Here is a 13,622-nt window from a genome sequence, read left to right on the forward strand (position 1 = left end):
AGGAGATTGGAATGACAATTGTTTCTGAAGGGCACATTTTCAATACTTCTTATGAGCTCTGTTCTATGGACACTGGGTCGGTCTTTGAAATTTATCAGTAATAGTCATCTCTCCCTTACTAAATGCCAAGTGCAGCAGGTAAGTTCACAGGCTTCTATCTAGCAAACCCTCTTCTGAGATCTTGCCCTTTGTCCCCTTCCCATTTCTACTCCTGCTGACTGTGCAGAATTTGAGAGTGAAGGGCAAAAACTTAATTACAGCACTTAAAAAATATTTTGAAGTATCTTAAGCATTTAAACTACTTCTACTTTATCCAATCGTGTCATGTTAATTAAACATTTAGGCATTAAAAAATGTTTTCTCACTAGGTTTCCCTGGAAATAGAAAAGTACCTCTCACAGCCCCAAGAGATCAAAGCTGTAGAGGATACCAAGCTGGACTTCTTTTTTGCTGTACAAAAGTATCTTTCACATCATGTTATAAAAGCATTTCAAATCACATGGATGAAACTCTTTGGACAATGCTGACTGCTATGAAGGGATTCCCTCAGAGCTCAGTCAGTCAAGAATCTGCCTGCAATGCAGGATACCTAGGTTCGATTCCTGAGTCAGGAAGATCCTTTGGAGAAGGAAATGGCAACCCACTCCAGTATTCTTGCCTGGAGAATCCCATGGACAGAAGAGCTTGGCAGGGTATACATACAGCCCAGGGTTGCAAGAGTCAGACACGACTTAGTGACTAAACCACCACCACAATGCTGATAAATGTAACTAGTTTCAAAATATTATCAGTGGTTGCTTTTTTGTTCTGAATCATAGAATTGGACCAGATTCCATGCCAACTTCAGACCTTCCTCAGAATTTAGAAATGTCTAACGATACTCATTCCACTCCTTTCAAAAGCAGTGTTGTCTTCTGTTAGTAATGAGATTCTGTAAGGGGCTGGGCAGACTACTGCATTCAGTAGCAAGTTAGGTATATGGCCTGCCAAGATCTGACTGCCGAGATTCAAGGCTAAACATCTTTTATCAGGTACCTCTTGAGATGGATTTGTACAATGTTTTAAAAGGCAAAGACTTAGTTTGGCTATTTCAGATTTGACTTCATTTTTCTAAATATATTGACTTTCTCAACTTTATCCAGAAATTGAAGTTTAGAAACTATTGCTTGTAGATTACCCCGAGGTCTGACACACCTAGGCTCATCTTCATGAGTGTTAAAAGCGCGCACCTTCCAGAGGAGATGACAAAGTCTGACTCCTTCTGTCCCCGCCGAAGATTAACTGTGACAGATGAACTACGTACTTTAAGGAAAGGCACACTTCACATTATGGATTAAACATGACAGAAGCCCACTCTGACAGCGAGAAGAACAAATGCTGGATTATTTTACAGCTACTCCACCAAAGCCTATTTTACACTGCAGAATACATCCAATATTCTTAACCATAAACACACACAGCTAAGAGAGAGAAAAAAAACTGAACCCCATGAGCCAACAATAACCTGCTTCCACTAACCTCAGATACTAGCATATCCCAGGATACAGTACAGCACGGAGGAGGGAGAGGGAAAGACTCAAAGACTCTCCACGTGTCAAGCTCTTTTAGCACTGAAGACCATCCCCTGTTGTAATCTGAAGCTGCTATAAATAAACTGTCACTAAAATAATACCACAACGGCACTTTACATAACCTAATGACAAAAGAATCATTTTTGCTCCTTACCTAAGGTTTATAAGGCTAACATTACTGGTATAATGTATCTTAAACCGATAAAATAAAACAAAGCATGGTAAAGACTGCTTTATTGGTGGCAGCTAGTACAAGTCAATAAATATTGATCCCCAAAGAACTCGGTTATGTATCAGATTACTGGTCCACAGAGAGCTGAATGAACTGAACCAACTGATGGCTGGAGGATAAACTGAAGTCAATCCTGCTTCTTGGGAAATGAAGCCACAGCCAGTTCATACATGGCATATGCCGTTCCTGAAAAATAAAAAGAAACAAAATAAGAACTTAAGAAATTTTGAGGTTTAAATGTATAAACTCAATATTCCAGCTAAAAGTTGAAAGTTGGTATTAAGACTACTTTTATGAGAACATGCAAAAGTATTTTGATAGATGCTGACAAAATTTAAAATATATATATATATATACAAAATACATTTAATATAATTTCAGTATTAGTTAACTTGTATAGAAAGTATTAGACTCAGCAAAATACTGTATTTGTTAACTTAATGGCATGTAAAAATTTAAAATAAGATTAAGAACATACAACCTAAGATTGCCTGAGAAATGCTAAGAATGATTCAATAGCCAAAAGAGGTCAAATATCCAAAGCCTTCTCTAAAGTGTATCATCAAAATAAAACCAAGGAATATAATTTTTAAATAATCAAATCTATCAGTAAGAATTTCTAATTTAGGACTTTACCTTAATAAAGCTCAAATGTCTCTCTGGTTGTACATAACCGCCCCTTCACCACATTCAACTCAAGCCAAAGAGGCACCTTGGCACAGGTAAGGGGACTTTGTGATTAGGGTTCAAATATCAGCCATTCCAGAAAGAAGTGATATTTTCTTGGGTAATTAACATAACGCCTTCATGGGCCGCAGCCTTGTCTCAGCGAAGGGGCTTCATAACTCAGTGAGTCTATGAGCCAAGCCATGCAGGGCCACCCAAGACAGATGGGTCATAGCTAAGAGTTCTAACAAAACCTAGCTCACTAGAGGAGGAAATGGCAAACTACTTCAGTATTCTTGCCTCCACCATGAAGGGAGCTTGGTGTGCTGCAGTCCATGGGGTTCCAAGGAGTCAGACATGACTTAGCGACTCAACAACAACAAAACATAACTTCCTCTTTAAAAGGAGGATACATTACAGACTTAATACAAGGGTTACAGAAATCCATGTATGTGGCTTTCCTATCAACAGAACGAGCACACAGTAATCACTAATATTATGTTCCCTTCTCCAACTCTGCTCCTAGAATACCAGTTTGTGATACTCCATTGTTAATACTGTATAATGGACCCACCCAATTCACAGAAAAAATATCAAAGCACTTTACATGTAGTAAAAGAAAGTACCGTGTTGCACAAAGTTTTATTTCCATCGTAAATACGTATGCACATGGTTTACACGTAAAGTGTGTTTCTATTATGCATCACAGTCAAAATACGTAAGAACCCCTGTTACATGAGACGGGGTGCAGCAGCTATCTGAATCCTCCAAAGGCCTGCACAGCCACCAAAGGCACATTCCAAAAGCCACCTCTGTCACAAGATACTCATCAAACTTCACTGGCTGATTTTTTTTAAGGACACTAAACTGTTCTTATACAATGTGTATCAATCATCTTCTTGAGTCACTGCATGAGAAGCAATTAAGACCTCAGGTCCTGGGGACAGACTGCTTGTGTTAAAACACTGGCATAGTGAGAGCAATGACATTGTTAGCTATCCCTACTACGACTTTGCTATAGAGCAAGCATTCCACCAACTTACCACCAACTGTAAGAATCATGGTAGCTCTATACAGGAGGGCATCAGCTATCCCACCCTTCAGATGCACTGGCATTCCATTATCCTCCTAGGATAAATAATAATAATAATACCAGTAAAGCTGCGAAAATATATTGAGTTCATCAATTTTAAAAATGCAATAATCATCAAACTTTAGATTTGGTTATAGGGATCTTCCTTCCCTTATATAATGGGGAGAGTGTTTTGGTTTATAACCCTAAATTACATCTTTAATCCCCCCATCCAGCACCTGGTATATAGTAGATATTTTATACATCTATTAAATATATTTTATTTTTTGTAGCATGCAAGATAGAACTTTTTTTAACCATTTAAAATTTTCTTTATGAAAAACCAGAGATCACAATAAAACAAAAAATCACTAATAACTACATATAAAAGGTAAACTGCTATGTCCCATTAAGTTTTTCCTCATAAGAAATCCACTATTAACAACGAAATACATACCCTTAATTTTTTAAAGCTTATATTGTCAAAGCTTCTAAATTATGCTCATACTTCTTAAATACATGAAATGAGACTGTGCTATATAATGATCTATCACACTATTTTTCACTCAATACTTATCTTAAAAACCACTGTTAGTCCATTTAAATCTACTTTGTTCCTTTTAATGGCTACACAGCATTCCACTGTGTAAAAAATGTCATAATAGCCAATCCTTTATTAATGCGTGTTTAGGTTGGGATTTTTTTATATTAAAATCCCATAATGAATAATAGCCTATTTCCGATTTTTATATATTTTTGCTACTATTCTGTAGGAAAGATCCTTTTTTTCGTGATTTTTTACTTTTTGGTCACGCCTCACGGCATGTGGGATCTTAAGTTTCCCAACCAGGGATCCAACCCATGCCTTCTGCATTGGAAGTGCAGTTTTAACTCGGGACTGCCAGTAAATTCCCTACGTAGGAAAGATTTTTAAAATGGGAGTCCTGGATCATAGCATATGTAATTTGTTTCTAATGATACTTTCAAACACCCTGTAAAATTTTTGTACCAATACTGCAACCTGGCATGTATCAATGTACTGTATAGGAATATACATATCTCCCATACCTGGCTATCATAACCTATTTTAAATCTTCTAAAATTTTGACAATCAATCAGGGGGAAAAAGTAGCAACTTGTCATTTTAATTTGCATTTCCTACTGATTTATAGCTCTCTGTATAATAAGGATATTGACTTTTTGTTTATTTTAAAACTTTTCTCTCAATTTGTCACTTAGCTCTTGTAACCATAAGTACATTTGAAATTTTCATGTCACCAAACTGTGCAATTTTTCTCCTTTACAGCTTCTAGGCTTTGTAAAGACTTTCTTAGGATGGCTCCTAAGATTAAACATGATTGTGGTAATCATTCACGGATATATTAAATATAACAATGTACACCTTAAGCAAAAATCAGGTACAACCTAAACACATACAATTTTTACTTGTCAAACATACCTCAGTAAAACTGGAAAAAATTCTCCTATATTATCTTTTAGTATTTTTTTGAGGGAGAAGTATTTATATCTAAAATTAATCTTTTAATATAAAATATAGAAGGGATGTAACTTTACTTGCTTCATAAGAGCCAATTTTTCCAATATCAATTTACTGTAACCTTTCCCCACTAATATGAAATAACACCTTTAACATGTATCAAGTTTCTATGCATATATCTCTTCTGTTTCTGAGCTCTAGTTGTCCTGCTACTGCTGCTGCTGCTAAGTCGCTTCAGTCGTGTCCGACTCTGTGCGACCCTATAGACAGCAGCCCACCAGGCTCTGCCATCCCTGGGATTCTCCAGGCAAGAACACTGGAGTGGGTTGCCATTTCCTTCTCCAGTGCATGAAAGGGAAAAGTGAAAGTGAAGTCGCTCAGTCGTGTCCGACTCTTAGCGACCCCATGGACTGCAGCCTACCAGGCTCCTCCATCCATGGGATTTTCTAGGCAAGAGTACTGGAGTGGGGTGCCATTGCCTTCTCCGCTAGTTGTCCACTACTGTGCAACTACCCCAAAGAGTACCAACGCAAGGTGACTCCTCCAAAAGAAATTGCCTTGAACTTGACCCTTCCCCCTTCATTTCTTCTGCTGTCTCAAGGGCCTCCTGGTTATAGCAAATGCCCAGTTAGCTATCAATAGGCAGTTTCTTATTATTCTTTTGCTAATACAGCAGGATCGCTAAGAAGATTTACCTCCTACCTCCAACTTTCAGTCATCTAATTTTACAAGTAACACCTATAAAATACTTTAATACCTGAAACAGCTTTTGTTTCTCTGCAACCTTATTTTCAAACTGCCTGCGTGAAGCAGTACTTATGGTCCTCTTAGTAATCTGACGGAGAGCCTGAAATTTAAAAATCCGTTTGTTAGACTTAGGGCTTAAAGGAACCCTCAACCATTTCTAATCTTTAGTACTACAGAAAAGTGAAACTGACAGTTAAAACATATCTGATTCTGAAAGATGGTAACGATAACCCTATATGCGGGACAGAATGAGAGACACAGATGCATGGAACAATTTTATGGACTCTGAGGGAGAAGGTGAGGGTGGGTCGTTCTGGGAGAATGGCATTGAGACATGTGTATTGTCATATGTGAAACAGAGCACCATTCCATGTTCGATGCATGTGACAAGGGCTCGGGGCCGGGGCAGTGGGATGATCCAGAGGGATGGGAGGGGGAGGGAGGTGGGTGGGGGGTTCGGGAAGGGGAACACATGTAAACCCATGGCTGATTCTTGTCAATGTATGGCAAAAACTATTACAATATTGTAAAGTAATTAGCCCCCAAGTAAAATAAATAAATTTATTAAAAAAAAAAAAAAACATATCTGATTCGTCAATAACAAAGCCATAGACAAGCACTGAGGTTTTCCGCTTTGTTTCCTGGCCGCTGCTCTTTACACTGCATTCTGAATCTCCAAATACATTTAGGAAGTAATTCATGCAGACTTTGAGCGAAAAAACTCATGACCTTTACCTGAACTGAACCAGTAACAATATATGAGGAAAACATACTGATACATAAATATTATAAAAATAAACAATGGTTACAAAATAACACTAAGATCAAAGTTTTTTATTTAATACTGCATCAGATTATTAAAAACCTATTAGCTGGTGTCAAATAAACTGGCATGATACCTAATTAAAATGCTTCCCTCATTACATTTTTCCTCAAAAATCAATAGGGTATATATCTTTTACAAGAGAGACTTGCATTACATATCCAGTTGAATTAAAACAACACATATGCACTCCATTTTCTAAAATAAACAGTATATTGAGAAGATCAAGTCTTACTGGATAATTACCAAAGAAAACGATCACGGTTACATTTTCCTTTTCTTTCTCAAAATTTGGGGAAACTATTTCGCATGCTCCAAGTCGGTGGAGGGGTGAAGGACACTGCAGAAAACCGCCTGGTGACAGCAACACGACGCTTCGGCCATGAATGCTTCTATAGCCCCACCCAAAATTGAACAGCTTGTTTTCAAACACCCATAAAGCTCACAGCCGCTGAAACTCAAACCTTTCAGTATCAGAGGACAGACACATCTTTCCGAGGCTTCCGGGTATCAGAAACTTCCCACCCCGACCCTCAAGACCAGGGGTGGCAACTAAGAGCCCCAGGCGTCCGTAAGGCACAACCTTCTGGTCTCCTCCCAGCTTCTCCTCTCCCTACAGCTATCCAGCACAGCTTGGGGCGAGAGGGATGCACGGAGAGAAGGAAGGTCAAGCGAAAAGGACACCAACCAAGGTGACTTCCGAAGCCGCCCTCTCCCTTCCTTCCCAGGAGTTTCCCGTCGTGACTCTCCAACCTCCGCTCCCAACCCTCCCGCCCTACATCACCATGGCTAGCCGAGAAACTCCTCACCAGAAGATTCCGTAGCATCTTGGCTCAGTTACTGCCCACCAACGGCGACAACCGACCACCAGCAACGAGAACTCCGCACGCCGGAACCGGAACTACCTTCTGGCCTTGCGCAGGCGCCTGGAACCCAAATAGTTCCGGGCGGAGGCGGGGCCGGCGCTCCTAACCATAGAGAGCAAAAGGAAAGAGAGGGCTGGCCGCCTCTGCGCCTCGGCCTCCGCCCTGGGCGGCGGGACGGCCGGGGAGCTGAGGCTGGGGAGACACAGACGACTTTTAAGACCGGAGAGGCAAGCAGTGAGGAGTTACGTCCTCTTTTTAACTAGCTTAGATAAAATTAATGTAAGGACAGGCTATGAAAGAAAGTTAGTGTGTGTATTTTGAACAAGAAGGCGTAGAACTCTGAGCAACCTGGTTTGGCTGGATAAAATACGAAACAAGAAGGGTTAACTCCTCTTATACAGATACAGTCAGTTGTTCTTTTTTTCCCCCCACTGTCGTGAGAACGTTATTGTTCCTTGAGCTGAGTATGTGCTGTGCAGAGCTGCGTCGGGATACCAGTTTTTACCTTCCTCTACCTTTGGATGATGCAGAACTTCCCGTTCATGAAACTCTCCCACAGGGTCGCGAAATTGTGGAAGCTGTTCGCTTGTTTCTCTGAGTCTGGGAGAACGCTGGAAAGAGGGGGAAATTTTAATTGGGGGGCCAGAAACGAGAGGGCAAATCTAGACTCTTGGGGCTTGCTGCCTCAGGTTGGCAGGGCACGTTCCGTGATTGGACTTGCTAAGCACAGCAATTATCGTACAGATAGCAGTCGTGCTTAAATAACCCCACATGACAAGTGTCCACCCCCAAGCGGCTATAAATATAAAAACAGCTACCCCATACTACAATAAATATCTGTCCACCTTTTCACACACATAATTCCATTGTCATTTCAGAAAGAAAGCTGATGATATATGGGTTCAGCTAGGTGAAATGTGTAGATAAAATAAGTAACTGAAATTCCGTCTAGTTTTTAGGGTTAGACCCAAGTTACTCGTTCCCAGTTCTTTTCCTCACCAATTTTAATACCCAATTATTTATTAATTTGTATATTTATGAACTATGAATAACCAATTCACCTCTTGCCTAGATTGGGACTGAAAGGACCTGGTTTATTCTCCACTCTGAATTATGCGCTGTAATCAATACTTGAGCATAATTACCAGGGGTCAACAGCTGGGGCATAGCGATTTTTTTATGGATTGTCTATAATTTGTAACTGTTAAAGTTGTATATGCTCTTATGTTTTCTCCATTTAGCCAACTGGATAGTAATTAAGAACAGAGATTATGTGAATTTCTTACCATTCCCCTGGGACTGCTTAAAGGGGGTAACCTACTAGCCGTTAGATGAATTAATGATATATCTAGGAGATTTACAGTTTTGTCCAAAAAGAACCAAAGAGGCACATAAAATAGATTCTAAAGTAGATGTAAATCCTTATATTCATGTCATTACAATTTTCCCCTTATTAATGTATCATTCCATGAGCATATAAACACATTCCCAAATTAAATCTCCTATGAGTTCAGTTACCATAACATTTCTCTTCTCCACCATAAAACACATATTTCCTTATACTTTCTTCCCTTCCACTCCTAATGGTAAAACTGTCAGTATCAATTTTCCTCTTTTCCATCTATCAGCTACATTTAACACAGTAGATCATTCCCACACAGTATCTCTTCAATTTTTAATTTGGAAATAAATCATATAGCAATACAGTATTAACGTGTATGGTTCGAAACGTGATCCCAATGAGATTTTCACACACTCCTCCTTCAGTGGTTCTATTTCAGAAGCTGCCACTATTAGTTTCCTTTCTTGGATCCTCATCCTCTCAATTTCTGAATTTCAGATTACGACCTTTTTTCTACATTCATCCCTCTTGTGATTTCATCCAATGCCATGAAACATCATTTGTGTGCAGACAGCTTTACAATCTGACTTTCCCCTTGCACTCCTACTTAGATGTCTAATGGGCATCTCAAACTTAACGAAACTGAATTCTTACTCCTTATTTCTAAGCTTTCTCTGTAATTTTACATCAAGCCCCAAACTTGGGCTTTTTTCTATCATATCCTGTAACTAATCCATAAGAATATCCCATTGGCTGCACTTTCAAAATATATGAATCTGAGCACTTCTTGTATCTCCACAGCTACCACCACTCCAGGCCAAGCCAGCATCTATTGCTTGCATTACTGCAAAAAAAACCCTTTTTAAATGGTTTCCCTGCTTCTACTCTTCCACTCAGTCTATCTTCCACACAGCAATGATCCTTTTAAGGACTTAAATTAGATAATGACTCTGCTTAAAACTTTTTCTTCACTGTTGTATCCCCAGCACCTAGAATTGGCATGTTAGAAAACGCTCAGTAAATACTGGTTAAGTTAACAGTACACTGTACAAAACAGCGAATTCATTTTACTGAGTATAAAAATTCACAAAATCTTTCTTAATGCTTGTACTCCTTTCAATCATTTTTCAGCCCCAGGGTTCCTCACTCATTGTCCCTTGGCTCTGTAAACTGACTTTCCTGACAGGAAAACACAGCTGAAATTTGCCTGGGTGCCTATCAAACTTTAATTTTCCCAGGCACACTTGAAATTTGGTACCTGATTTGTAAGTTTATTCTCTGAAGCAGAATATTTATTTTCAAAATAGGTTCTTTTCCAAAACATCAGTTTGGGGTTCTTTTGTAGTATCAGAAAATTATTAGAAATGGCTCTTTCATTGAAAATCTTTCCTTCTGAGAACTCTAGAACTTCGTAAGAGAACTGGCAGAATGCTATTTAGATATGTGGAAAATCTGAGGTGGGTAATGGTTAATTTGACTTTTGCTGTAAGATACCTTTCTGGACATAGATGTGAAAGTACTATGTGAAAAAATTTCACAGTTATTGAGGCAAAGTTACCAAATCACAGTTAGCTCAGTCGTCTTCTTTAAAACAAAAAAAATGACAACACTTACTTTCATCCTGCCTATAGCTCCTCTACATAAAAAGCAGAGGGAAGCCAGAATAGAGTTTTGTGTGATTGGGATGTATTTTAACTCTGGAATCACCCTTAAACCACTTAAAGCTTTACAAAAATAATGTAGCAGAATGGCTTCATGTGAAGTTTAATGTATTAACAACTACTAGCTTGATAAAAGATAGTATTTCTATATAATTTCATATTTTCTTTGATTATTACATAAGAATCAGGAAACATTTGGCTGTCTCAACTACTGTATTATTTTATTATTAATTTCTCTAACTGCAAGCTGCAGTCTTTTCATCATCAAAGTTAGGGATTGGGCTAATGATCTTTATCCTTGGATCTAAAATCCTGTGTATGAAAAATACTTTCATAAAACCACAATATAAGTTCACTCCTGTTGAACAATTTGCTTGCTACCCCCAATAAATTATAATTATTATGAAGGTGACACTTTGTGATGTGCTCGTGATATAACTTTAAATCCCTGACCTTTAATAATTACAAAGATAACACACACATATTATGATGCAGACAGAATGACTCTCTGGTAACTGATACAGGGTTGCTACAGGAAACTTAAGGAAAGTTGTGTTCATTAGGAACGTTTTTAAACGATTGAATTTTTGCAAGGTCTGGTAGAATTAAAACAAATGGGGTAAATATTAAAAGTCATTCCACACTTAGGGCAAGAACAGGATTAATAACAGGTATAATAATCATCAAGCATAATCTACTACAGGAACTGTAAAACAGAGGCCTGGATGGGAGTGAAAAGAGAAAAAAAAATATTACAAGTTAAGAACCTGGAAGTTATATCCTGGATCTGTCATTTAATAATAATCTCTCTCTCTTTAGTCGCTAAGTCGTATCTGACTCTTGCAACCGCATGGACTATAGCCCACCAGGCTCCTTTGTCCGTGGGATTCTCCAGGCAAGAATACTGGAGTGGGTTGCCATTTCCTTCCTCAGGGGATCTTCCTGACCCAGGAATCAAAGCTGGGTCTCCTGCATTGCAGGCACATTCTTCACCGACTGACCTATGAGGGAAGCCCTGAACAGTAATATGAAGGAAGGCAAATTTCACTATTTATACCTGTTTATCTGTAAAATGGAGATACTAGTACCCATCATCAAGTGGCTGTGAAGATTAAATGATACAATTCAGTAAATGTGAGCTATTATCACAGGAGGAAATGCTGGAAAGGAGAAATGGGTCAACAGAGAAAGCATCCAGGTAGAATGCACAGCAGACGCAAAGCACAGAAAAGATGGTGAACAGATCTCTTGTGGAACGGCCTGCAAGTAGTTTGGTTTGGTAGGACAAATGGAAATGTGAGGCAATAGGGGAAGACAGATTTTTAATGATGAGTTTTAGACATTAAAAGGTTTAAATGGCAAATGCTTTAGAATCAGAACTCTTTCAAGATCATTCTGGTAATGGTGAAAGGCTGGATTGCATATGAGTTACTAGGAAAGAGAGTCCACTAGCAGGCACTTGAAGGGAATCGCTACTTACTCCAGTATTCTTGCCTGGAGAATCCCCAAGGACAGAGGAGCCTGGCAGGCTACAGTCCAAGGGGTCACAGAGTCAGACACGACTAAGCGACTAACACATTACAGTAATCCAAGAAATCCAAACAAAACCTGATGTCAGCAGCAAAAGAGATGTAGCTAAAGGAATGTAGGTTAGAAGATGAGTTAGAGAGTCAACAATGAGGAAGCACCTTCAAAAATCAACAGAATGTAGTGATTTATCAGATTGGGAAGTTGGGGAGGTGGGCAGATTTCTGGCTTAACTCATAAGATGGTTGCTCATACCATTCACTACATCGAGTAATGTAAGAGAAAGCCCAGGCTAGGATGGGATGGGCTCAGTTGATTTGACAAAAAGTTGTTCACTGAGTGCCATTTTTCTATACTTTGTGCTAAATGCTTATCATCTATCACTTGCCTTATTCTTCAAATCAAAATCTGTCAAGTGGGTATTAAAATCCCCATTTTACTAGCAAGGAAATGATAAGTAAATGATTTAGGAGATTAAATTATCTGAAGATACAGTTTATATATTTAAGAGCCAGGTCAGCCTGATTCTAGAAACTGTATTATTCTACCGAACCTTTCAGATGCAGATTGATAGTGAAGAGGCCTCAGTGCAATAGTGGGGCGGAAGGCTAGCTGAAGACAGTACTGAAATATAACTTCTCTTTCACAAGCTTTGTTGTGAAAAAAGGAAGACAGCACACCCCAGGGATTATTTTAGACCACTGATTCAACTGTTATTTGACATGTAATTGTAAAGCTATTTTTTTCTGCGTTTCTTGTCCTTGAAACAAAGGACAAGAAATGCAGAAAGTGGCATATCAGTCTTCATAGAAAAAGTGATGTACGGTGAGTTCAGAATTCTTCCACATCACCCTTTCATAGAAAAGCTGGTGACATACAGATAAGCTCACATTAATTTAAAAATACAATAAAATCACCAAAATGTACTTCAGGGTGGTTCCAGTTTAAGATAGCAGATTGGCCCCAAAAGTTTGCCACTCCAGTAAAATGAAAGAATTGAAAGAGATATTTTTAGATACATCACCTTAGATGAATCTCAAAGGCATTATGGTGAATAAAATAAGTCAGCTTCAAAAAGTTAACATATGAATACATTTATGACATTCCAGGAGACAAAACTATGGGGGTGGAAAAAAGATCAATGGTTGCCTGGGTTTATGGGTGGAGGGAAGGGTGACTATAAAGCTGTACAGTAGAAAGGAGACTGGGGATTGTGGTACTGCTCTGTATTCTAAGGTGGTTACACAAATCTATACATGTGTTAAAATTCACAAAACCGTACAAGAACAAAAAGTAATGATTATTGTATGACAGTCTAAAGAACATTTTAAAAAATACAGCCTAAAAAGATGGAGAGTAAAAAGGAGACAGAAACAGAAAATCAATTTCAACAGATTTCTGGAAAACAGAAAGGAGATGAGATATGCCTGGGCAGGACAGGGGAAGCCACAATCTAAAGGGACTGCAAGGAGACAGATACCACCGAGAAGCATGCTGATGGGTTCCAAAACCCCTGAGCAGCTCAGACTTGAAAGGAGAAGTTACAGCAGAGTGGAGTCAAGGGACCAGCCTGAAAATGAGTAGCTGAAAACTGTACAGAACAGAATGGTCCAATTC

At 38.8% G+C, this 13,622-nt stretch overlaps 1 protein-coding gene and 1 long non-coding RNA gene across 2 annotated transcripts; both read right to left on the minus strand.

Annotated features, from left to right (window-relative positions):
• Nucleotides 1-1,788: 1,788 nt before the first annotated feature.
• Nucleotides 1,789-7,506, minus strand: COX7A2 (cytochrome c oxidase subunit 7A2). The gene is made up of 4 exons (XM_081530781.1): nt 7,419-7,506; nt 5,797-5,886; nt 3,513-3,597; nt 1,789-1,989 (listed from the first exon to the last, which is right to left on the minus strand). Exons 1-4 carry the CDS (start codon nt 7,434-7,436, stop codon nt 1,931-1,933), a joined length of 252 nt encoding a protein of 83 aa, XP_081386907.1. The 5' UTR covers nt 7,437-7,506; the 3' UTR covers nt 1,789-1,930.
• Nucleotides 6,885-7,416, minus strand: LOC145521835 (uncharacterized). The gene is made up of 2 exons (XR_014065722.1): nt 7,298-7,416; nt 6,885-7,001 (listed from the first exon to the last, which is right to left on the minus strand). It is a non-coding gene; the product is annotated as an uncharacterized LOC145521835 (long non-coding RNA).
• Nucleotides 7,507-13,622: the final 6,116 nt, after the last annotated feature.

Source organism: Giraffa tippelskirchi, chromosome 9 (genome assembly GCF_054371585.1).
Source record: "Giraffa tippelskirchi isolate mGirTip1 chromosome 9, T2T-mGirTip1v1.2.pri, whole genome shotgun sequence".
Taxonomy (NCBI): Eukaryota; Metazoa; Chordata; class Mammalia; order Artiodactyla; family Giraffidae; genus Giraffa; species Giraffa tippelskirchi.